The following is a 27,910-nucleotide window of genomic DNA, read 5'->3' as shown; positions in this document are numbered from 1 at the left end:
TGTGCGGCCAGTGTAGGAGATCGCTCCCCACACCATGATGCCGGGTGTTGGCCCTGTGTGCCTCGGTCGTATGCAGTCCTGATTGTGGCGCTCAACTGCACGGCGCCAAACACGCATACGACCATCATTGGCACCAAGGCAGAAGCGACTCTCATCGCTGAAGACGACACGTCTCCATTCGTCCCTCCATTCACGCCTGTCGCGACACCACTGGAGGTGGGCTGCACGATGTTGGGGCGTGAGCGGAAGACGGCCTAACGGTGTGCGGGACCGTAGCCCAGCTTCATGGAGACGGTTGCGAATGGTCCTCGCCGATACCCCACGAGCAACAGTGTCCCTAATTTGCTGGGAAGAGGCTGCGTAGGATCCTACGGTCTTGGCGTGCATCCGTGCGTCGCTGCGGTCCGGTCCCAGGTCGACGGGCACGTGCACCTTCCGCCAACCACTGGCGACAACATCGATGTACTGTGGAGACCTCACGCCCCACGTGTTGAGCAATTCGGCGGTACGTCCACCCGGCCTCCCGCATGCCCACTATACGCCCTCGCTCAAAGTCCGTCAACTGCACATACGGTTCACGTCCACGCTGTCGCGGCATGCTACCAGTGTTAAAGACTACGATGGAGCTCCGTATGCCACGGCAAACTGGCTGACACTGACGGCGGCGGTGCACAAATGCTGCGCAGCTAGCGCCATTCGACGGCCAACACCGCGGTTCCTGGTGTGTCCGCTGTGCCGTGCGTGTGATCATTGCTTGTACAGCCCTCTCGCAGTGTCCGGAGCAAGTATGGTGGGTCTGACACACCGGTGTCAATGTGTTCTTTTTTCCATTTCCAGGAGTGTATTTTGGAATGGTTATTCCACATCAAGTGACCTATGGCATCTCAGCTGAACAATCCTAAATATTGTTGAAATTTGCACAGGATGTACCTAAGGGACATCTATAAATCTCTGGGAAGTATGCCTCCATTGGTAGCTTTGTGTACTGGAGCCATTTTCACAAAGGCTGCTTTCTTTAAAATGAAATGTGTGGGAAAGCATTATGTTTGTCAACCCATTGTTTCTTACCTAATGCTGCAACTAACCATCCTGAGAACTAGTTGTACAGAAATAACAAAAATTGAGGTGAGAAAGCAATGTTCATGACACAATATCTCTTCAGAATAGTGAAGTGTATCATATAAAAATATGTTTTATTTTTTATTATTTTTATGAAGAAATTCTGTATCACATAATGTATATGTGATATCAATGATAGGAAGAGCAGATGTTAATAATAACTCACATTCAGTATGCATCAGGCGTAATAACTAACCTCTGTATTACATTTATTTTCTTGAGACACAAATGATGTATTAAGAAGCTGAGACTTCCTCTTCTGGCTCCGATTTTGATGTGTTACAAGGTGTGAGTTGTTAGCTCTAAGTCATATCTGATTTATCAAATAATAATTGTTTCATCTATAATTACTGGTGTCTGAAGTTATTGTAGAACCCTTTGTTATTACCTTTATTAATTTCATTTAATGATCTCTTATGTTTCAAACAATGGAAACCCACGTTGGAATACCATCAATGCCAGGAAAAGAATAAAGATGACATGCTGAGTTGCAGGCACACATAGGTTATACATTTAGCTTTAGGCCAAAGCCTTCTTCAGAAAAGATGACACACACACACACACACACACACACACACACACACACACACACACACACACACACTCATGAGATTGTAGCTCAGACCATAATGAAACTGTCACGTTGAGCCCCACTCCAGACTGCCACTCAATGTGACACTTGCAGTCCAGTCTGAGCTGCTGGAGATGGCTGTCAGGGTGTGTGTGTGTGTGTGTGTGTGTGTGTGTGTGTGTGTGTGTGTGTGTGTCCTTTTCTAAAGAGGGCTTTGGCTGAAAACTAAATGTACAACAATCTTTTCTCAGTTGGGCCTGGTGATCTGGTGGTAAAACACTTGACTGGAAGCCAAGAGGTCACGGGAACAAATCCTTGTCAGGCATTGGATTTTTCAGTCTGCATTTTAACCCAGCCTTCATTACTTGGTTAGTTTGGGGTATAGAGAGACCAAACTACAGGGTCATCAGTCCCTCCTGATGGTAGCAAGGCTCAAGGTACAAAAACACCCAAAGTACGTTTGAGGAAGTAAAAGGGGGAAAAGGAATGTGGAACCACACGTAAAAAGAAAACAAATGGAACAAACAAAAAATGGGGAAGACATACACCACAATGAAGAGCAGGAGAAGGTATTAAAACCATAGAGCAAATGGTCTGGGCTGGCTGATCACAATAATAAGAGATGACGAGCCAGCCACTCTGCAACACATTAAAATGTCCACCCCAAAAAAACAAGGCGAGACGAACACATGTAGGGAAAAGACAACCACCAAGACAAATAAATGCAAAGAAAGTGTGACACAGTTAAAATGGAGGGAGAGTGGCGGCCTTGGAGAGAAGGCTAAATGCTCACCCTTAGATGGTACGATAAAAACCCCCTTTAGGAATAAAACGTAAAACTAAATCTGCTGTTGAGGCATTGTCGTCCAACACTGAAGGTAAGGTGCTGGGAAGGTTAAAAGTCAGCCGAGGAAGGGCTAAATGTGCTCACTCCAGCAAGATGTGGATGACAGTCATATGTGAGCCATAGTGACCCCAAGGTGGGTCCTAACAACGGAGGAGGTAGACATTTGTTGCCAATGTGGAACCGGCAGAGAACCACAGAGTCCCTGCGAGAGGCCCGCATGGAGGACTTACCCACATTCGTAGTCTCTTTAATGGCACGCAGTTTGTTGCGCGTACTGAGATTATGTCATTCTGTCTCCCAAAGCTGAATAACCTTGTGGCATAATAATGATTGCAGGGATGCCAATCTCTAGAAGTATTTTCCGTGTAGCCTGTTTGGCCAGCCTGCCGGCAAGTTCATTTCCGCATTCCGATGTGGCCTGGGGTCCACACAAACACCACAGAATGACTGGACAGTTCCGAGCACAGATGGGCTCCTGGATGGTCATTTCCAAAGGATGGCAGGGGTAGCACTGGTCGATAGCTTGTAGGCTTCTCAAGGAGACATTACAGAGAAGAAACGACTCACCACGGCACGAGCGGATGCGCTCAAGAGCACGGGCAGTGGCCGCAAGCTCTGCAGTGAAAACACTGCAGCCACCTGGCAAGGAATGCTGTTCAGTACGTCCTCCACGAACATACACAAAGGCAACGTGACCATCAGCCATCAAACTGTCGGTGTAAACCAGTTCATGGTCACAGTACATGTCAAGAATGGAGAGGACGTGACAGTGGAGAGCCACGGGGTTAGCTGAGTCCTTATGACCAAGTGAAAGGTCCAGGCAAAGCTTTGGCCTAGGTGTACACCATGGAGGCGTATGTGAATGGACCTCGAGTCTAGGTCGTAAAGGCAAGGACTCCACTTCAGACAGAAGAGATCGGACGCAAACCGCAGTCGTAAGCCCTGACCTGGGCCTCCGATGCAAGAGATGAACTGCCGTGGGTGGGAAAAGGAGACGCTAATTCGGATACTCGAGAGAACTACGAATGTGTGCAACATAACTGGCAAGCAGTTTGCATATGCCTAACCTTCATTGGAGGGACTCCGGCCTCCAACAGGACGCTGGCCACTGGACTAGTCCTAGACGCTCCCATTGCCAGTCTAACTCCACAGTGGTGCACTGGGTTGAGTAGATGCAATGTTGAGGGTGCCGCCGAACCATAAACCAAACTCCCATAGTCAAGGCAGGATAGAACAAAGGCTCTGTAGAGCTGCAGGAGGATAGAGCGATCTGCACCCCAATTGGTGTTGCTCAGGCAGCGGAGGGCATTGAGGTGCTGCCAGCACTTCCACTTAAGCTGATGACAGCGAGGAAGCGCAAGTCAGTCGGGCATCGGAAACCAGTACTAAGAATCGATATGTCTCCACTACAGTGAGTAGACCATCATTAAGGTAAAGTTCTGGTGCCGGATGAACAGTACGACGCCGTCAGAAGTGCATGACACAAAACTGGAAGCCGTGGGCTAGAGCCCATGACTGCGCCTTGTGGATGGCTCCCTGCAGGCGCTGCTCAGCAACACCAGTACTGGAGGAGCAGTATGAAATGCAGAAGTTGTCTGCATACAGAGAAGGTGAGATGGACAGTCCAACAGCTGCTGCTAGACCATTATTGGCCACTAAAAATAGAGATAACACTTAATGCAGAGCCCTGCGGGACCCCATTCTCCTGGATATGGGGGGAATTATGGGAGGTACCAACTTGGACACAGAAAGTACGGAACGATAGGAAATTTTGGATAAAAGTCAGGAGCGGGCCCTGTAGACCCCACTCATATAATGTGGCAAGGGTATGATGTCGCCGGGTTGCTTTTTGTAAATAAAAAAAGACGACAACCAGGTGTTGGCGTCTGAAAAAGGCTGTTCGGATGGCAGACTTGTGGGAAACTAGATTATCAGTGGTGGAGTGACCCTGGCATGGAGCCAGTAGGCCACGTGACTCCACGACCCAACACAACCATTGACTTACAATACATTCTAACAGCTTACAAAGAATGTTGATGAGGCTGATAGGCCAATAGCTATCCACATCAAGTGGATATTTGCCGGGTTTGAACACTGGAATGATGGTGCTCTCTCGCCATTGTGGTGGAAAGATGCGATTGCACCAAATCAGGTTGAATGTGACGAGGAGATGTCGCTTGCAGTCGGACAAGAGGTGTTTGATCATCTGATCTGGCCCAGGGGCTGTGTCAGGGCAATGTGCAAGGATGCTGAAGGGCTCCCACTCTGTAAATGGAGCATTATATGGTTCACTGTGATGTTCAGTGAATGAGGGCTGTCCTTTCCACCCGCTGTTTGAAGGTGCAAAATGCTGGGGGATAATTCTCCAATGCAAAGGCTCGAGCATAGTGCTCAGCAAACTGCTCGGCAATTGGGTTTGCATCAGCAGATATTGTGCCATTGATGCTAATGCCCGTGACACCTGTCAAGGTCTGGTACCCATAAACACGTCTGATCGTCATCCAGACTTGGGTAGCTGACAAATGGCACCCGATGGTTGAGACGTACCTCTACCAACATTCCTGTTTCCGTCTTTTGATAAGCTGGTGAATGCGCGGCATTGGAGCCATTTAAAAACTATAAGGCGCTCTAGGGAAGAGTGCCGCTTATGTCACTGTAGAGCTCGCCGATGATCTTTAATGGCCTCAGCGATTTCCGGAGACCACCGAGGTACTGACTTACGCCAGGGGCATCTTAAAGAACAAGAGATCATGTTTTCTGCTGCAGTAACGATCATTCTAGTGATCCACTCAAGTACCACATCGATGATACCATGTGTGGGAGATTCAACGGTGACAGCAGAGGTGAAAGCTTCCCTGATTGCCTTGTTTAAAGCCCATCTTTGTAGACATCTGGGGGAATGGCGGTGGGGGAGTGACAGGAAGATGGGAAAGTGGTCACTACCACACAAGTCATCGTGGGCTCTCCAGTGGACAGATGGGAGAAGTCCTGGGCTGCAGAGGGATAAATCAATGACCGAGTAAGTGCCAAGAGACACACTGAAATGTGTGGGGGCCCCAGTATTTAAGAGGCAGAGGTCGAGTTGAGACAGGGTAGTTTTAACATCTCTACCTTGGTCAGTAAGCACGGTGCCACCCAGAAGGGGTTATGGGCATTAAAATCTCCCAAAAGTAGGAAAAGTTTAGGGAGTTGATCAATCAGTACAGCCAGTGTGTTCAGGGGTACTGCACCATCTGGAGGAAGATATACGTTGTAGACAGTTACTTCCTGCATTGTCCTAATCCTGACAGCCACAGCTTCAAGAGGGGTTCACTGCATACCGAGTTCAGGACACAGACACAAACTCCACTCAACACTCTATTATAGTCGCTACAATTCTTGTAATATCCCCTATAGCCGCGGGGAGCAGGAGTCCGCATTGCTGGGAACCAGGTTTCCTGGAGGGCAATGCAGAAAGCAAGTGTAAAGCTTAACAGCTGCTGTAGCTCAGCCAGGTGATGGAAAAATCCACAGCAGTTCCACTGGAGGATGACATTATCGTGAAGCTGGGAAGGCATGAAGCATGCAAGGAGGCAGGTTACGCCTCAGGGTCACCTGCTGCCACAGACTGAGTATCTGTATCCATTCCTATTGTTGATGAGGCATCACTGAGATCCACATCCTCAGGGGATGCTAAGATCTCCACCTCATCCTCAGGTGCAGAATTGGTAGGTGGAAGTGGTGGTGTTGGGGCCACCGGAGGGTTCTTTTTCTTAGCAGACTTCTTCATTTGCTTGCCCTCTCACTTCTCTTTCGGGGATTGCTGGGAGAACTTCTCTCAAGTAGCTTCAGGCATGGAGGAAGACCCGTGAAGCTCTTTGTCCAGCAGCTTTTGGCCCCTTTAGCCACAGGTGAGTGTCCCCTGTGACATTAGTAGAGACCTTGGGAGAGAGGGTCCCAAGGGACCCCTTCTCCAAGGGAGGAATGGGAGTAGGCTGTTGTTTCTCTGGCTGGGGGAAGGGGTCCAATATCACCTGCATTTGTGGGGGCTTTACTCCTGAAGTAGGTATTTTGGGAGGAACGGAAGGAGATTTTCCCCCCATCACCAAGGTCATAGCATAGTGTGTGGTATGACTGGTACTTGTGATGGCGATGGTAATGTAGTTGCAGCATATGTGGATGTCAACTGAACAGGTTGTAGTCATTCAAATTTACATTTAGCCTCTTGGTAAGTCAACCGTCAAGGTCTTGTACTCCATGATTTTCCGCTCCTTTTGGAGTACTGTGCAGTCTGGTGAACAGGGGGAATGCTGCTCTCCACAGCTGATGCAAGTGGGAGGAGGTGCACATGGAGTATCTGGGTGCAGTGGACGTTCGCACTCTTGACATGTGGCACTGGAAGTACAGCAGGAAGACATGTGCCCGAATCTCCAGCACTTAAAGCACCGCATAGGGGGAGGGACGTATGGTTAATGTCACAGTGGTAAACCATCACCTTGACCTTCTCAGGCAATGAATCACCCTCAAAGGCCAAGATGGAGGCACCGGTAGCAACCCTGTTGTCTTTGGGTCCCCTGTAAATGTGCCGGACGAAATGAACACCCCGCCATTCTAGATTGGCTCTCGTCAGACTGCAAGAGGAGGTCGCAATGGAAAATAATCCCCTGGGCCATGTTGAGGCTTTTATGGCGAGTGATGGAAACAGGAATATCACCCAGCCGGTTACAAGTGAATAACATCCAGGATTGGGCTGGGGATGCTGTCTGAATCAAGACTGCACCGCTTTTCATCTTGGACAGTGCTGTCACTTCCCCAAACTTATCCTCAAGACGTTCAACAAAAAACTGAGGCTTCATGGGTAGAAAGGAGTCCCTATCCATTCTGCTATAGACTAAATACCGAGGCGAATATGGCTCTGTTCTTTCCGTAGCCCTAAGTTCCTCCCATGGTGTAGCGAAGGAGGGAAATAATTTAGGGTCATATCTGTCAGCATTGTACTCGATCTTGCCCTCCTTAGAGATTGCTGGTGCCGCATGGTCACCAGCAAGAGATGACTTAGTCCGCTTCATTGCAGGTCAACCGCCCTGATGCCACCCACCTCGATCAGGGGCTCTCCCCACAGGTGCCACCCAGCCACAGCAAAGGCCACCTAGCATGATGCCCCAGGAAGACAGGCATCTACTCACTGGCATATGTGGAGAGTTTACAGCGTGATCCCTGTGTTTTTAGGTGGCTACCACCAAATGGGTACATGACGGCCCCACCACAACAGACAGGCTACCGTGCTGGATACTGGGCACAGAGAAATCCAATATTATCATGGGGCAAAAGAGGACAGCAGACAATGGTAGAAAATGACATTACCCCGGAAGGTGTCCTCGCCCAAATAGTGGAATTGCAGGTGGAGATGAAAAGCCATGACAAGAGGTTCAGGAGATCAAATCTAAGGGCACTATGGATAACTCATGCACCACATAAGGCATCCTTCACCCTATGGCCCGCACTTCTGTATAATTTGGAAAGTGGCAGGTCAAACCATAAAATGGGACCTGAACTTACAGGGCAGAAAAATGTGAGACTCCTTTTAGTCACCTCTTATGACAGGCAGGGATACCTCGGGCCTGTTCTAACCCCCGAACTTGCGGGGGGCCAGCCTTTACCTCTCAATGATGTGACAAGTCATCAGAAATGAAATGTGGTTTGGATTCCACATTAAACAGCAAGTCCCCTTTCCCCAGCTGGATATCGAGGTAGCTTAGGGACACAAGATGATGAAGTGGCATCCAGCTGAAAGACTTCCACCACAGCAGTGAGCCACACAAAATTATTATTATTAATATATTATTAGTATAGTCTTTTCACATATGTTTCAGGTAGATGTAACAGGAAACTGTGCACACATTTTTTGAAAACAGAGCAACCTATTGCTTACTGCATTGTTTAAGCATTGTATTCTCCACAAAGTGTGAAATAATATTTATTACCACTTTTTACACAAAAGTCAGTTTAGTATTTTTACAGTCAAAGTGTCTTCTAACAATGATAGTGTTCAGACAGTAGTTCAGTATGGTAGAAAAGGTGATTGTATCTCGATGTGTGTAAATGTTACTACTAATCACATTGTACCATTGCATTTGTGGTGTGCCTTTCCTGAGGCAAACCTTTATTCACGTACTACTATATTTTGATCATACATTTAAATATTTTTATCAAAAACTTAATTTTTTTTTCACTTTTATCTGACAGAAAGGAAATATACATGACACGAGATGAAAATTTTTTAACTGGAAACATTATCATTTATCAGTGTATAGTCAGTCTGACTGACTGAAAATTTCCTACTAATGTATCCACTATGTTATCAGCTCATAAAGTTGCCAAAAAATTCCAATTGTACAAAATTCTGCCTATATTTGACACCAACCTTAAATACGACTCCTGTGATTTTATAATTGTTTACACCACATTTCATTCTTTCGGAAACACCTATTTTCATTTTGATGTAATTTCAGTTTAGGTGCTAAAGTTTGGCTTCAATTTTCGTGTTTTATCAGTATATTTAAATACTGTTTGTTAATTAAGCAGCCAATAAAATTTCTGTTCATCTTCAAAATGAGTTTTAAGTATTGTTGCCTTCGTAAAAGTACAGCTGTCATCGATGTGAATACTGGTTTGAACTCCACAGTGCTTTACTAGATATGGTCCCATTGGATGAGGCATGTCGTTGCCATCCTCTAATCTTTGAACTGATTTACCCAGCCAGTTACAGGGGGAGCAACAGTTTAATTTGGACTCAGAACCACAACGCAGCCTGGCATTTTTTACAAAGACAAACAATGCCAGAGGTGACAGCAGTGGTAAATATAATTCCTAGGACTGACCAGGATTCAAACCTGAGATCTTTGGATTTGTAGTCTGGCACTTTACCACTGAGCCACCAAGCCACACATTGTTGCCTTATAGGCTCATTATTGAATTACATGAAACAATGATTAAACATGGCTGTTTCCACTAATGGCTGTAAAATAATTTATTTTTTGTATTTGCTGTGATTGCAATTTTGAGTGTACTCCTCACCTACAGGCAGAAATGTCAAATATGAATATCCACATAGGTATTCACACAACTGTCCAAACATCAAGCGAGTATGAATGGTGTCCAAGTCCTAAAGCACATAAATAATCACAAAACCAGATGAAAACACAACGGTAATCTATTTCTTAAGTTCATATTATTAATGTTGTGATTTTTAACAGTTTTTGTCATTATTCACCTTTCCTATGACTTTGACAGCATTCATAGTTGCTTGATGTTTGAACTAGTGGCTGTATTTATACCTGTGTGGACATTTTTAAGATTATGGGTAATAATCTAAACTGCAATCACTATAAATAAAAACTCAATATTTAACAGCTATAAGCTGTTGGGCTCCAGCTCTTGGCTGATATATGAGTACAACTACAGAGTGGTAAGTTAAGTGTTCGTCTTTTTCTGTGTTTTCCTCGTAGTATATTTATTAAATTTCGTGCATGTTTTTCTATTTAAGAGGTTTAATTTTGCGTTTTTGTAAGTGCAAATTCATTCAGTCTGTAGCACGAAAGTTACTCACTGAACAGCCATGTACATAGCTCATTAACACATCAGCGTCCATTAGTGACCCGTGAGGAGGGTAGCAAGTTGCATATCTAGAATTCTGTCTGCTTTTATAGTTTACTTCTTCAGTTAGTCTTGCAAGGATGGCTAAGATGCGTGCATGCTGTGTGCGGATGCAGGAGGAGCTGGCCCCAGTTTGTGGACAGCTGAATGTGCTTTTGGCTACGGTCAGTCATCTTCAGGCTGCTGCCTCCGTGTGTAGCAGTGGAAGAGAATCTGGCACATCACAAGGGACACCTCAGGTGTCACTCGTTTTGCCCACAGGCTCTGCTTTTGAGGCACTTCTTAGTGCACCTGATGCATTGGGTCTGCCCTCATAGCAGGACGAGTGGCGTGTGCTAATGCCTTCACACTGCTCAAGGCAGAGGGCCAATGTGGAGACGGGCCACCTGGTCTCGGCCATTCAGCCTGTGAGTGGACAGGTGGCCGCTACTTCAGCAGGGTCTGAGCAGGCAAACAAGGGGAGGGATTTACTAGTTACTGGGTGCTCCAATGTTAGGCACGTTATGGAGCCTCTTAGGCAGGTAGCATTCAGTGCTGGAAAAAAACCCAATGTGCACTCACTATGTCTGCCACGGGGGCCTCATCCGAGATGTGGAGGCAGCCTCGCCTGTGGCTATCGAGCGTGCAGTGTGCAGTCATCTGCAAGCTGTGGCTCACATCGGCAGCAACGACACCTTTTGCATGGGTTCTGTGGTGATACACAGTTCCCACAGGCAGCTGGCGGAGATGGTGAAGACTGCTGGCCTCACGAGTGGGGTGTAAGCAGAGCTAGAAATATACACCATTATTCACTGAGTCGATTGGTTCCTGTGGTTTGCAGCTGAGTGGAGGCTCCCAACCAAAGGCTTCGTCTACTCTGTGATGGTCTTGGATGCAGATTTCTATATCTGCATTATCGTGTGGGGATTTGTAGGACTCTCCCTGGTATGTTAGGGGTGCACTACGCAAAGGAAGCAGCTACTTGGAGAGTAGAGTACTTGTGGAGCGCACATATGGGTTTTTTAGACTAGGCCATAGTTTGAGGTGCTCCAATGAACAGTTGCCAGTCAATATACAGCATGGGAAGTCAAATGGCATTTGGAATAAAGACATTCTGACAGTTGCAACTTTATCAGTAAACTGTTGAAGTGTTCTTAAAAAAGTTCCCAAATTTACTGCCCTCCAGGAAAGTTCTCGTGCTCAAATTATTCTTGGGACAGACAGCTGGCTGAAACCAAAATGGAAAGCTGTGAGACATTTAGCAAGTCATGGAATGTATATCGCAAAGACAGGTTAGAGACCATAGGAGGACGAGTTTCATTGCAGTTGACAAAAATATTGTCTCTGTTGAGGTTGAAGTTGAGTGTGACAGTCATCTGTTTACACTAAACAGGTGTAGGTGAAACCAAGTTAATTGTTGGATGTTTTTACCAGCCACCCATTTCTGCAGTGACAGTTCTAGAGCCATTCAAAGAAAGTCTATGGTCAATAGCGTGTAAATACCGACATCAAGCAATACAGCTGGACGCGACTTTAACTTACCGAGTATAGACTGGGATGTGTATATCTTTACTGTGGGAGGGAGAGGAGGGGGAGGGGGGGGGTGTACAGACAGACAGTCATGCATACTTTTGAACATATTTTCTGAAAATTGTCTCGAACAGCTAGCTCGGCAGCCCACACACTGGGCCCTATCAATAATGTCAATATAGAAATGGGGATTAGCAATGACTATGTCATTATAGCAAATATGATTATGAAAGTTAATAAATAAGTCAAGAAGGCTACAAGAGTGTTTCTGTTAAATAGAGCAGACAAGCAGTTACTAGTATCTCATTTAGACAGTGAACTGACACAACTTAGTTGTAGTAAGATGGACGTAGAGGAATTATGGGCAAAGTTTAAGCAGATTGTAAATTGTGGTCTGAAGAGTTATGTGCCAATAAGTGGGTAAAGGATGGAAAAGACCCATCACGATTTAATAATGAAATTTGGAGGATGCTGAGGATGCTGTGTCTGCTGCACTCTTGGTTCAAAAGGGAATGCACAAATAAAGCAAAGGTCAGTAGAGATTCATTCATCTGCGAATAGGTCTATTCACGAAGCATATGACAATTACCACCATCACACCCTAGCAAAAGATTTGACTGAGAACCTGAAAAAATTCTGGTCTTATGTATAATCACTAAGTGGGTCTAAGGCTTACATTCAGTCCCTCGGTAACCAGTCTGGTGTGGCAGTTGAAGATAGCAAAATGAAAGCTCACGTTCAAGAAACCGTTCACACAGGAGAACCATACAAACATACAGTCATTTGACCATCGGACAGAATCCCACGTGGATGACATGTAACGCGGATCCCTGGTGTAAAGGAACAACTGAAATATCTGAAAGCAAATTAATCACCAGGTCTGGATGGAATCCCACTTTGATTTTACAAAGAGTACTCTATGGTACTGGCCCCTTATGTTGCATTTATCACAAATCCCTTGCCCAGCACAAAGTCCCAAGCAACCGCAAAAAAGTGCAGGTGCCTCCAGTATATAAAAAGGGTAAAAGAATGACCCGCAAGATTATAGACCAAAATCCCTAACTTTTGTTTGCTGCAGAAGCCTTGAACATATTCTCAGTTCAAATATAGTTAACTTTCTTGAGACTGAGAAGCTTGTGTCCACCAATTAGCATGGCTTTAGAAAGCATCACTCATGTGGAACTCAGTTGCACTTTTTGCACACGATACACTGCAAACTGCATTTGACACAGTGCCCCACTGCACAGGCTGTTAATGGAGATATGAGCACATGGAATAAGTTCACAGATAGCTGAGTAGCTCAAAGAGTTCTCAAATAATAGAACCCAGTAAATCGTCCTCGACAGTGAGTGTTCGTCGGAGACGAGGGTACTGTCAGGAGTGTCCTATGTAAATGTGATAGAACCGCTGCTGTTCTCTATATACACAAATGATTTGGCAGACAGAGTGGGCAGTAATCTGCAGGTGTTTGCTGATGATGCTGTGGCGTGTGGCCTGGTGTCAAAGTTGAGTGACTGGCAAGATAACTTAGACAAAATTTCCAGTTGGCGTGATGAATGGCACCTGATTCTAAATGTGGAAAAATGTAAGTTAATGCAGATATGTAGAAAGGTCAAACCTATAATGTTTGGATACAGTATTACTAATATCCTACTTGACACACGTAAGTCATTTAAATATCTGGGCGAAGCATTGCAAAGCAATACGAGATGGAACGAGCGTGTGAGAACTGTCATAGGAAAGGTGAATGGTCGACTTTGGTTTATTGGGAGAATTTTAAGAAAGAGTGGTTCACTTGTAAAGGAGTGCTGGTGCAACCAATTCTTGAGTCTGCTCAAGTGTTTAGGATCTGTACCAGCTCAGATGAGAGGAAGACACAGAAGCAATTCAGAGGCGGGCTGCTATTTTTGTTATCGGTATGTTTGAACAACACGTAAGTGTTATGGAAATGCTTTGGGAACTCAAATGGGAATCCCTGGAGCGAAGGCAATGTTCTTTTCAAGAAACATTATTAAGGAAATTTAGAGAACCGGCATTTCAACTGACTGCCAAATGATTCTCCTGCCGCCAACAGCCATTGTGGATAAGGACCAAAAAAATAAGGTACGAGAAATTAGTAAGGACGAATATGGGCAGTCATTTTTCCCCTCACTCTTTTTGTGTGTGGAACAGGAAAGGATACGCTAGTAGTGGTACAGGGTACCCTCCACCAGGCACCGTATGGTGGCTTGCAGAATACCAGTGTAGATGTAGATGTAACAATATAATGAAAAGGAAAGTTGCTACTCACCATAGCGGAGATGCTGAGTCACAGATATGCGCAACAAACAGACTGTCACAAATAAAGCTTTCGGCCAGTAAGGCCTCCGTCAAAAATAGACGAAACACACACACACACACACACACACACACACACACACACACACACACACACACACTCTCTCTCTCTCATGCAAGTGCAACTCACACACACATGTGTGTTTTCTATTTTTCATGAAGGCCTTACTGGCCGAAAGCTTTATTTGTGACAGTCTTTGTGACTCAGCATCTCCGCTATATGGTGAGTAGCAACTTTTCTTTTCATTACATTGTTATATTCCATCCTGAATTTTCCACTGTTAGATGTAGATGTAGATAACTGGAAAAACTTTGTTAAATAATCACAGACCCATCCCAGATTAGATTACCAAACAATGAGTTTGGGATTCCAAGAGATGTCAATGCACTGTGTTGCAGTGACAGAAAACTTTGTCATAATTATTTCAGCAGTGAATTTGTGATAGTCAGGCTCCAGCACCCAGAAATAGTGGCTCTGTGTGTGTGTGTGTGTGTGGGGGGGGGGGGGGGGGGGAGGGAGGGGGGGGGGGGGCCACGAGCTTGTGCATGTTCAGAAGAAGGACTTTATCTAAAAGCTTAATACTTTGGCAGTCTTTTTCAATGTGTCTGTCTATGACTCAATGCCTCCTACATGTGGTGAGTAGTGATCCATCCTTGCCGTATTGTTGCTACTTTATCCAAGTCTTTCCACTGTTTAACAATTCTGTGTAGTCTACAAAATCTGCACATGACTAAAATATGCAAAAATATTTTATTTAGAAGAACAGAAAAGTGCTCAATCGACAGAGCAGTTTATTCACGGATGAAGCTGCTCCGGCATTATTTCATCATAAAACATTGTTCTTACACAGATTTGAATTTTTGCAAAATTGCTGTTACCTTTTGGTACACAGCATCATATAATATGAAAATGTCTGCACATAACTGATCTGAAAATGGGTGATCAGCTAAAATGTATGACAAATTGTGATGTAAGATCAGGTTAAAAATGTAACTATTATGAAGAAAAGATTTTTCCAGAAAGAAAGCTCCACAGATGTTACTTTAATCCCAATCACATGAAGCTGATAAGTCTAACATTTCTAAAAAATTGAATACAAGCTAATCAACTATTGGGTTATCACCACTGAAACGTAAACAAATTGATTCAAGTGCAATAATAGCTTTGTAAAGTGAAAGATGCATCAGGTTGAAAATGCAATTACTCACAAAACTGCAGCAGTTGGTAGGGTTGATCATAGTAAATTGGAGAATCTTTGTGTAAGCAAACCACGTCTTATTAGCATGTTTAGATGACAACCAGATGGCCAAAACAACAAAGGAAAGTTTCATTATAGCAAACGAAAAATTAGTATTTCGACCTCAGAGATGGTCCATTAAAAAGACTATGGAAGGATTTCATTTTTCAGGACAAAAATAACAAGAACAGCAAGGAAGTTTAAAATCCAAATCATCAAAAAATCAAGCTTCGAAAGCAGCTTCCAGAAAACACAAAGAAAAAGTTAATGGGACTTTTTAAAGATCAAGAACAGTTAAATTTGGCTAGGGAAAACGGTTTATTTTCATTCAAGTAAATGGACAAAAGGCTCAGAAGCAAACATACTTGCTACTGAGCAGTTTGAAAAAAATGACTGTTGATAATCAAAACAGAAATGTACCTGATAGCAGATTTTCAAATTTTCAAATTTTGTGAATTACAGACGAAGTGGTATGTGGCTGTAGTTACAGAAGGTTGTCACTCAGTTTGTGAGTGTGTCACACACACCAGTAAAAGATTATAACGTGCTGCTCAGCGAAACTGTCTGCTGTTTGGAATCAAAAGACTGTATGCTTCAAAGCTGTGCAGTATGTTCAGAAACAATGGTCCTGAAACAAAAATTATGGGATCTGTCTTTGAACTTGAAAATATTGATCCTGAAGATAAATTCAATGTAAGTGATTGATTATCACTGACTAGGAGAGACCTGAAACCAAACGACTGACAATGGAAGAACTGAAGACCTAGTAACAAAAATTTTGTCTCTTTCTCTCACTACATTGCTAAGCATTTGCAGGCAACTACAGGAAGTCTAAAACTGGACGAGTTGATTCTATTGATGAACTTTGTTGAAAACTACTCCTTTGTTGCTCGAGATGCAATTTAACGATTTCACTGGGAAAATAGCTACACAACACTGCACCCATTAGTCATTTCCTACAAGGAAAATGAAACACAGCAAGTATCACCAACTAAGTAATCAGTGATTACCTACAATATGATATTTTTAGAGTGTACACCTGTTTGTGTAACTGATTATGTTACTTAAATGCACAACCACAGAAATGAAGCAAATCCACTATTTTAACTCCCGGTCTGCTAGAAGAGATGCTCATATCCAGATTTTGGAACCTGTACTGAATGTACCCACTCATGGTTGATCTTGCTTGGCTTTCGTGTGTGGGCCCTTGGCAACAGGGTTAACAGTCATTGACACATACACCATGTACCAACCCAGCGATAATAACAACAATTAACTAATTTGTTTAGGTTTTTGTTTTAAACATAAATTTAATTTTTGCACTTTAACTGAAATGTCACCAAATGCACGTAAGTGTTTTTGATGGACTGAAATGCACTTTCTTCAGTGGTACAACAACTGCAAATCAGATGTGTTAGTTGTAAGATACATCGTAACATAGGCAAAAGCTATGCAGCTGATATTTTTGGTAACTTCAGAGGCTAATGACATAGTGAATACAGTTGTACTCACTTATCTTCTGACATGCTGGCAGGCAATGCATGCTGTCAAATGATCATGTTGCCAGTGCCTTTTACTCACTACCTATTCCTTGCTAAAATTTGTGGAAAATGGTCAGATTGCTTAAACAAAAATTGGGCTGCAGGTGTTTTTTTTTATTCTTCATTTACATCATATCTGTTTTCTACATAAAAAATTGTGCCGGGATGGCAAATTACAAGATCTATCTCTTAGGTCAAGAGTAACGGTCCATCAAATTTGAGAAGTTTTCTATATGTAACCAATTCTGAAGGAATTGTCTCTTGCGAAAAAATCTCTAGTACCTACATCAAGTTAAAGACATTACTGACAAACTTGGCAGAATTGCATGGAGGTCCCTTAGATACAGTCTGTAAAAATTTCATCAAAATGAAATATTAGCAGTGTGGGAACATTTTCCAGATTGCGTCACTTGACAGGAAGGATCCAGTATATTCTTCCTCAGGCTATTATTTTCTTAAGAGCGCTTCCTTCAAATTTTACTACTACAACAGCAGCAGATGAAAAAACTTCAATTTTTGTGTCCTCTAGGATCAATAAGTCATTTGTTTGTTCCACTTTCTTCGGTTTAGCAGAGGTCAGTGAATATTACTAAGTGATAAATATGTCATCCAATTCTATTATGTAGTCAGTTGTGAACCTTACCGGATAACTGAAGACATGAAAGTCTTTGGGAAACTCTGACTGCTGTTAATACAATAAGGCAAAAAAAGCACACTGTAGTTGTTTTGATCAACGTATTAACTTTTTCATTTGCTATTATTCTTTCTTCCAATTTTTCTGTTTCCAATTAGGCTCTTTGTGCATGTGATTTTAATTATTTTTATTTATTTATCGCAATATTTAAACATTTGAAAATGCTGATGTATCAGTTAAAAAATGTAAGACAAAATAATTTATTTATACTGGCTGTGCACTGCTGTTAAAAATTTATTTTTCGTTGCATACAAGATGTATATTTCTTCAATGGCAATCGTCATTCAAACACTTAAAACAGACAAAATAATGCAGATGAAGACTTGGAGGGAGGGAGGGAGGGAGGGAGGGAGGGAGGGATTAAAATGATGTGACAAAGGTTTAGAAATATTTTAAAAAATTCCATTTAAACCAATTAATTGTAAAAAAAGTAATGGTCAGAGTCATTTCAATAACTGTTTGAAAATAAGAAATTGTGAAGCACCTGACAAGATTTGTTTTGAACCCTCAAACTTCTGCACGCCAACCTCATATGCTAACCACTATGCTTCACTACCAATAATGCATAACTGTCAATTTTAACACTCTAGAACATCACAAAAAATTAAAAAAAAAAATTTTTTTTCATTGGTTACTGGCAAATGAGGTTCCACCAGGGTGAATGTCTGCTGGTGAGATACCTGGGACCCTAAGCCACATCACAATATAGATGGTTCCAAAAAAAAGTTCCCTCCCCTGGGGACCTCTCCTTGTAAGTTAAACATGTTTACACTACTTAGTACTCACGTGGACAACTGTTGATATGCAGTAGCAATAGCACGGGTTTTGCGGTCACGCAGCCTCTCACCCGCACGCTCTGCCAGGGCGAGAGCAAGTTTTTCTCTTTTTGGTGGTTCTGGCATGCGGAAACTTGGGCCTGTGTTTGGTCTAACCGGAGTGTCCCCACCATCCAGGCGAAATGGTGTTCCCTCAATCTCACCCCATGTCATCAGTGGAGACTCATTCACACCTGTGAGACGTATCAAGTTTTTAGTAAAAATAAACACTGTACATATAAACAAAATATACACAGAAACTAATATTTTCTCTGTCACTTGAATCACTCCAAAAAAATTCGCTGATTTTTCAGATGACAATACAGCAGTTTTCAGTAAAACCAAGTCAAAATTTGTACCACTAATTGAGTGTATGGAATTTGAATGCTTCCAAACATATTTATGAGTGTTAACTGTACAGCCTTCCTCAATACATCTTGATGGAAAGTACAGCAATGACCTGCCAGCTCATTTGTAACTGGGATCTTACAAAATAATAGTAACAGAAGTCAAGACAATTACATTCTATTTCACTGAAATTCCTTTTTAAATTCCGTAACCTGAGGTACATCACTTGGTCTCAGGTTAGTGGAAAGAATACAAAGCTTAAGTACCAACAGTCAGCTACACAAGGAGAGCAAGAATGTATGTATGACCAGCCATGGAGGTAATATATGTGGATGGTAAAATGTATACACCCAGTCATAATAAGGGGATTACATTCACATGATGTATCTAATTTTAATGACATGAACAAACATAACTGATGGCAAGACTAATTCCGTGACAAAGTAATCCGCGAATGAGGCCAGGGAAGAGAATAACAAAAAGGCAAAATGTAAGGTATGTTATGGTCAAATGTCTCATTGATGTTGAGGTTGTCTGAGACTGGGCAAAAGTTGGATTCCTTAAGGATGGGGAAGGAAATATCCTGCAGTAGGTGCTGCAAAGAGAAGCAATAAGCTAACAGAAGTGTATAGGATTATTTATTCCAATATTTCATAGCTTATAGCATAATATTGAAACAATGTGTATGCGGATGAGTACTGTAGCACAGCTTCAGATTTCTGGATAACAGAGGAATCTGTTAAAGTCAGATTATCAATCAACTTGGCAAGCAGGGTACAGACATTCAGTTTAAGCAATGCTTGCGATCCAGTTCATCATTTGTCAAGATATTCCCAACCACAGATTCATCATAACTTCAACATGATGAGGACATGAAGGTATCATATATTTACACAGGGGAACAAATGGGTGACAAGATAACACTGGAAATCAAATTGTAACAACCACTCACATTCTATTTGAAGCCCATACAGCATGCATATCTAATATAGTATTAACCCTGATGATCTTATGCCAATGACATCTGGAAAACCAAAGATATCATAAATAGGGACTATCTGATTTTCTAGGACAATAATGCAATGGCCTATAGTGCAAACAGAGATGTAAGCAATACTGTGGTTTTCGTACATCCGAGATCTCTCTCCCAGCAAAACAAACTAATGTGAATATACAATTAAGACATCTCCTTTCAAAATGAAACAAGCACACTAATAAATCATCAGCATGCAGGTTCATGCAACTGATATTTGCCAGTATGAGAACTATTTGCAAGTCACAAAGATAGAGTGTACTGAAAACAGACCACACGTGTGTAAGAGGAACAACAACTTTACTGACTGCTTTGCATTCTATCTTGGGGATGAAAAATGAACAAGGCAGACGATGCCACTGCTAGCTAATTCTGTAAAGCATACTAACGACTAATTATAACAAGTGCTAATCTACTGGCATTACTTTTAGATTTATTGCTGATGATACAAGCATCATTATTAATCCAGTAGAAGAAACTCCAATTGAAAATGATACAAATAAGGTCTTTGGAAAAGTCATTAATTGGTTTTCTGCAAATGGGCTTGCTCTAAACTTTGAAACAACACAGTACATCCAATTTTCTGCTGCAAAAAGTACAATTCCTTCAATAAATATAACACATCAACAGAAGTCAGTAGACAGGGTAGAGCATACTAAGTTTTTGGGTATACATATAGATGAGAATCTTAATTGGAAAAGTCATATTTTGGATCTTCTAAAGCGAATAGGTTCAGCAACATCTGCAATCAGAATAATTGCCAATTTTGAGGATATAGAAATTAGTAAGCTGACCTACTTTGCATATGTTCACTCTCTGATGCCATATGGAATAATATTTTGGGGTAACTCAACACTTAGACAAAAAGTATTCACTGCTCAAAAGAAAGTGGTTAGAATAATGTGTGGGGTACATAGTCGCACATCTTGTAGGCATCATTTTAAAAGATTTGGAATTCTTACAACAGTCTCACAGTACATTTACTCACTAATGAAATTTGTTCTCAACAGCATGGACCAGTTTAAAAACAACAGTGACATTCATGATTCTCATGCCAGAAAAAAGAAAGACTTACCCTATCCTTTACTCAATCTATCTACGGCACAGAAAGGGGTTAAATATGCTGCTATAAAATTTTTTGACAAATTACCAGATGAAATAAAATGTCGGAGAGACAGCAGTATAGCTTCAAAAATAAATTGAAATCATATCTCCTTGACAACTCCTTCTATACCACAGACGAATTCTTGAACATGAATAAATAAATCTATTAATATAGTACATGCATGTTTTGCCATTTAAGGGAATGGGGTAAATAATAGAAATATTAATCTTTAACACTGTACTGTAATATATATATATTAAAAAACCTTGTTTCATATGTGCATTTCTTGTGCACTTGACACGTTCCACATCATAACGGCTACTGTACAGTGCGACTGATCAATGAAACACGCAACCAACTAACTAACCAATCAACTATACATCAGAAAACATCTATTATATAAAAATACACTGCTGTCCTCCTTACATTTCTTAAGTGCTATCTGTACATTCTGATAAAATCATTTAATAAAGTCATTGCATTCAGGGTTAGTATTAACATTGGCAGGTGTCAGGCTTAAGCACATAAATTACGTTTATGTTACACGACATTTTTGTCAAAAGTATGCAGGATGAATTAAAAGTTATGCAATACACATTTCACACTTGTGTGCAGACACACGCACAGGTGCGCACGCAAGCACACACATACAAAAACCATCGCATGAAGTTTTCATTTTTTTTTTTGTGTGTGAAGACTTAACACTTCTACCATTTGGTAAGTAGTTACCTTCACTCCTAAATTATTTTCATTCTGTCAGAACTTTCCATGCCATATGAAAATCATGTTTTATTTCTTTGTGTTGAACAAAATGTATGAAAATGGTGCCTATAATGGGGCTGTTTTTTAACCTCATAAAGTACGATGATGAGCCAGAATATTATGACCACCAACCTAACAGGCAGTATGTCCACCTTTGGCTTGGATAACAGCGGTGAAGCATCATGGCACGGAAGCAATGAAGCCTTGGTAGTGCACTGGAGTGAGGGCACCACATCGTAAATTCTGGGGAGGGGGAGGGGGGGGGGAGGGCAATGAGCTCTGACGCCACATCAGTCACATTCCAGATGTGTTTGATCGGGTACAGATCTGGTGAGTTGGGGAGGCCAGCACATCAATTGGAACTTGTTACTGTGTTCCTAAAACCACTCCATCACACTCCTGGCCTTCTGACATGGTGCATTATCTTGTTGAAAAATGTCACTGCCATTGGAAAACATGATCATCATGAAGGGGTGTAAATGGTCTTCAAACCGGAATACAATACTCCCTGGCTGTCAAGATGCCTTGCAAGAGCTCCACTGGACCAATGGATGTCCAAGAGCTCCACTGGACCAATGGATGTCCAACTGAATGCTCCCCACAGCATAATGGAGCCACCTGCAGCTTATCTCCATCCCACATATAGGTGTCAAGGAGCTGTTCCCCAGTAAGACGATGGATTCGCACCCTGCCATCGACACGATGGAGGGTGCATCAACATCCTGTGCTGACAGTCATGTGCCCATTTCAGTCACAGTTGCCAATGTCGTGGTGATAGCAGTGGCACTTGCATGGGTTGACGGTGGCAGAGGCCCGTTGTTAGTGCACTGTGTGTTCAGACACACTTGTACTCTGCCCAGCATTAAAGCGTGATTTTAGTTCCACCACAGTTCATCACCTGTCCAGCCTACGATGTCCGACATCTATAATAAGCGGTGGCTGCCCAACCCCACGATGTCTGGATGTGATTTCACCTCGGTTTTGCCACGTGTTGCAGACACTCACCACAGCACTCCTCGAACACCTGACAAGACGTTCAGTTTCTGAAATGCTCATGCCAAGCCTCTGGGCCATCACAATCTGCCCTCGGTCAAACTCAGGTAGATTATACGCCTTCCCCATCCTACACGCAGATAGCATATGCGCTGATACTACACGCACTGTGGGTGTGTCTGACTAGCAGTCATTCCTCGCCAGGTGACACTGCTATCACCTGGACTGGTTTATATGGATATATTACTATTCTGATGAGTTGTTATCTACCCATTTATTCCTATTATTTTGTTTTTAACTTTGTCATTCATTTCTGTATGTCAGCTGCTAAGATTGAAGCCACTAAATCAGATGTGAAAGACATCAATTCATGTTAACTAGTTTGAGTTTCAGAATTCTACATATAGTGAGAAAGATGACGGTACACAATTTCTAATAAGCAGATTATGTGCCAGCATCTTGTGTTGCATTCTAAACATTCTCTATCTTATAGTGTGAGGGCTGGTACTGACATTAAAATTCCTCCTTGCTTTGTGAAAAAGTATAATAAATGCCAACAGATTATGACACTGTCCATTTCTTTTGTGTCATGACTCATCCACTACAGCACTGCACTGCACTGATCACATCAATCACACTAACTGCCACCTGTTCTGTTCAACACTACGTATATACAATTGAGAAAATCAATGATGAGCAACCTCTGCCTGTATAATGAATATGGAACTACATTTCAATTTGTTTTGTTACCCAACTGATTCAATTTCTCTCTTGGTTTTTTCCTCCAACTCAATGAAATGGTCCTCTGCCTGCATATCCTGTCAAGTGCTCACTGTCTCATAGCTTGATGTCTCAGTAAAAAAGCTGAAAACTGGCTTCTATGATCATACAAATGATATACACTACACAGGTGTTACTGTTGTGGTTCTTTCCACATTTATGAGCACTGTAATTGATGCAATGACCAGGTACAGTTTCAAATTGACACGTCTTATACAGGTGGAGGCCTCCACACTTCCATTTCCAGACATAAACTTAGTAACACCATCTCAGTGAAGTGGGACAGTAATCAATACGCACAGTAATGACACGACATAATGGTAACACGTTGAAAAGAACAGTGCACACATAATGTTTTCGGTAAAGTCAGTGAAACAATCAACTGATGCCCAATCACTGTAAAAATCCAGATGTTGAATGGTGGATAATCAGGTGTGTGCTTTGACGAAAATGTGGTATTGTCACACGGATATTATACGTACTTGTTACACAGATATTACATCAATGCTTGCCGATTGGAAACTTTCTCCGTAATAAATGTCACTTGATTATGACTGCAGATTTTTATGAAAAGCTGTGCACGTGTTACATGTTTAGTTCCTGATTGCAGACTTTCACATGCACCTATTGCAAAAATATGTTGGCAATTTAACAGCTAGGTGCAGTCTCTCAACATAGGTGTTACTTGTGAACTTTCAGACTGCGGACTCATTAGATGTGAATGACATAATTATTACTTGTGTGACGTTGAGGTGCAAACTTAAAGCAGACTCTTACATAGATGTTAGCACGTTCACACTCAGGCACTGGCTGGCTATTTTGTGTGACCTTCAATTATTTAAGGACAACTATGAGTACAAAGGTTAATAAATCAGTCAAGAAGGCTAGGGGAGAGTCTCTGCTACATAGAGCAGATAAGCAGTTATTAACATCTCACTTAGATAGTGAACTGGCAACACTTAGTTCCAGTAAGATGGATGTAGAGGAATTACGGGCAAAGTTTAAGCAGACTGTAAATAGTGGTCTGGAGAGTAATGTGCCTAGTAAGCGGATAAAGGGTGGAAAAGACCCACCACGATTTAATAACGAAATTCAGCGGATGCTGAGAAAGCAGAGGATGTTGCACTCTGGGATCAAAAGGGGATGTACAAATGACACGCGAAGGTCGCATCTGTTAAAAGATCTAAGGGCGAAGCATGCAACTACCACTGACACACCTTCGCAAAAGATTTGGCAGAGTCCCCAAGAAAATTCTGGTCTATGTAAAATTGCTAAGACTTCCACTCAGTCCCTTGTTGGCCAGTCTGGTATGGCAGTTCAAGATAGCAAAATGAAAGCTGAAGTTTTAAATTTCATGTTCAAAAAATTGTTCACTTAGGAGAACCATACAAACATACCGTCATTTGACCATCGGGCAGACTCCCACATGGAAGACATAGAAATAGGCATACCTAGGGTAGAGAAACAACTGAAAGATTTGAAAACAAATAAACCACCAGGTCTGGGTGGAACCCCAGTTTGATTTTACAAAGAATACTCTACAGTATTGGCCCCTTACCTGGGATGCATTTACTGTGAATCTCTTGCCCAGCACAAGCGACAGCAATAAAGCGCAGATGACTCTAGTGTATAAGAAAGGTAGAAGAGTGGACCCGCAAAATTATGGACCCTATCCCTAACTTCAGTTTGCTGCGGAATCCTTGAACATATTCTCAGTTCGAATATAATAAACTTTCTTGAGACTAAGAAGCTTATGTCCATGAATCAACATGGTTTTAGAAAGCATCATTCATGCAAAACTTAGTTTACCCTTTTCTCTCATGATAGACTGAGAACTATGGATGAAGGCCAACAGGCAGATTTTACATTTTTGGATTTCCGGAAAACATTTGCCATGGTGCCCCATTTCAGGCTGTTAATGAAGGTACAAGCATATGAAATAAGTTCACAAATGTGTGAGTGCCTTGAAGACTTCTTAAATACCAGAACCCAGTATGTTGTCCCGATGGCAAGAGTTCATCAGAGACAAGGGTACTGTCAGGAGTGCCAGGGAAGTGTCACAGGACCACTGCTTTCTCTATATACGTAACTGATTTGGCAGACAGGGTAGGCAGCAATCTGTGTTTGTTTGCTGATGATGGCATGGTGTAAGGTAAGGTATCAAAGTTGAGTGACTGTAGGAAGATACAATATGACTCAGACAAAATGTCCAGTTGGTGTTTAAGTTTCTGAGAATGAGTAGGAAGAACAAACCCGCTTGACACAGTCATGCAGTTTAAATATCTGAGCATAATGTTGCAAAGTGTTATGAGGCAGAATGAGCATGTGAATGGTAGGGAAGGCAAATGGTCAACTTCGGTTTATTGGGAGAATTTTAGAAAAGAGTGGTTCACCTGGAAAGGAGACTGCATACAGGGTGCTGGGGCAACCTATTCTTGAGTTCTGCTTGAGTGTTTGGGATCTGTACCAGCTTGGATTAAAGGAAGACATTGAAGCAATTCAGAGGTGGGCTGCTACATTCGTTACCGATAGTTTCAAACAACGTGCAAGCTTTACAGAGGTACTTCGGGAACTCAAATGGGAATCCCTGGAGAGAAGTCAACATTCTTTTTGTGGAAAGCTATTGAGAAAATGTAAGGAACTGACATTTGAAGCTGACTGCAGCATGATTCTACTACCACCAACCCTCAAGGGATTCCGAGTTAAGTTCATGTAGCAGCTCTGTAACTCTCACACGTTTATCGAATCTGCCAGTAACAAATCCAGCAGCTCTCCTTTGAACTGCTTCGATGTCTTCCCTTAACCTAACCTGGTGGGGACCACAAATGCTCTAGCAGTACCCAAGAATGGGACACACTAATGTTTCATATGTGGTCTCATTTACAGGTGATCACACTTTCCTAAAATTCTCCCAATGAACCAAAGTTGACCGTTTGCCTTCCCTACTACCATAGTTATGTGCTCGTTCCATTTCAAAATCACTTTGCAACGTTACAGACAGACATTTATGTGATGTGACTGTGTCAAGCAGTATACTACTAAAGCTGCATTCAAACAGTATAGGATTGTTTTTCCTTCTTATTTGCTTTAACTTACATTTTTTCTACATTTAGAGCAAGCTGCAATTCATCACAGCAACTAGAAATTTTGTCTAACTCATCTTGTATTGTCCAACAGTCACTCAACGATGACAACTTTCCATACACCACAGCATCAACAGCAAACAGCCACAGGTTACTGCTAAACCTGATGGTTAGATCGTAGAGGAATTGGTTAGATCATTTGTGTATATAAAGAATAAGAGCAGTCCTATCACACTTCCCTGGAGCACTCCTGATCACACCCTTGTCTCTGATGAACGTCCAACGCCGAGGACAATGTATTGGGTTATGTTAAACATCTGCAGTGAGGCATTGTGTCAAATGCTCTCTGGAAACCTAGTAATATGGAATTTCAGAATGAGATTTTCACTCTGCAGCAGAGTGTGCGCTGATATGAAACTTCCTGGCAGATTAAAACTGTGTACCGGACCGAGACTCGAACTCGGGACCTTTGCCTTTCGTGGGCAAGTGCTCTACCATCTGAGCTACCGAAGCACGACTCACGCCCGGTGCTCACAGCTTTACTTCTGCCAGTATCTCGTCTCCTACCTTCCAAACTTTACAGAAGCTCTCCTGCGAACCTTGCAGAACTAGCACTCCTGAAAGAAAGGATATTGCAAGACATGGCTTAGCCACAGTCTGGGGGATGTTTCCAGAATGAGATTTTCACTCTGCAGCAGTGTGTGCGCTGATATGAAACTTCCTGGCAAATTAAAACTGTGTGCCCGACCGAGACTCGAACTCGGGACCTTTGCCTTTCGCGGGCAAGTGCTCTAGCATCTGAGCTACCGAAGCACGACTCACGCCTGGTACTCACAGCTTTATATTGGTAGAGCACTTGCCCGCGAAAGGCAAAGGTCCCGAGTTCGAGTCTCGGTTGGGCACACAGTTTTAATCTGCCAGGAAGTTTAATATGGAATTTGCCTGTTGCCCATCATCCATGATTCACAGGATATGTGAGCAAAGGGCAAGCTGAGTTTCCCCACTAGCAGTGCTGTCTAAATCCATGCTGATTTGTGGACAGAGGCTCTTCCGCCCCAAGGAAACGTATTATATTTGGACTTAGAATATATTCAATAGTTTTGAAGCAAACTGATGTTAAAGATACTGGTCTGCAATTTTGCAGGTCAATTCGTTCACCCTTCTTATGTACTGCAGTCACTTGTGCTTTTTTACCATAACTTGTGACTTTGTGCTGGGTGAGAGATTCGAAATATATGCAAGCTAAATAAGGGGACAGTGCCATACAGTACTCTCTGGGATTCCATCCAGACCTGGTGACTTATTTCTTCTCAGCTATTTCAGTTGCTTTTTCTCCAACAATGGTGCCTATTACTATGTGCTCCATATGGGAGGTTTGTACGACAGTCAAACAATGATATTTTTGTACAATCCTCCTGAGTGAATGGTCTCTTAAACGCAACATTTTTCTGTCTTCTATTACCAGATGAGACTGGTCAACAAGTGACTCAAGTGACTAGA

At 42.5% G+C, this 27,910-nt stretch overlaps 1 protein-coding gene across 2 annotated transcripts in view; it reads right to left on the bottom strand.

Moving 5' to 3' along the window:
- LOC126100595 (splicing factor ESS-2 homolog) overlaps window positions 1-27,910 on the bottom strand; it is an 87,581-nt gene that overhangs the window by 19,154 nt on the left and 40,517 nt on the right. For both annotated transcript variants that reach the window (XM_049911221.1, XM_049911222.1), the window contains one exon: window positions 18,278-18,500. In XM_049911221.1, the coding sequence (XP_049767178.1) occupies window positions 18,278-18,500 (223 nt within the window). The remainder of the gene's footprint in view (window positions 1-18,277; window positions 18,501-27,910) is intronic.

This window comes from Schistocerca cancellata, chromosome 9 (assembly GCF_023864275.1).
Source record: "Schistocerca cancellata isolate TAMUIC-IGC-003103 chromosome 9, iqSchCanc2.1, whole genome shotgun sequence".
Lineage (NCBI taxonomy): Eukaryota > Metazoa > Arthropoda > Insecta > Orthoptera > Acrididae > Schistocerca > Schistocerca cancellata.
Note: the sequence above shows the minus strand (reverse complement) of the source record. Positions and strands in the feature narration are given on the sequence as shown.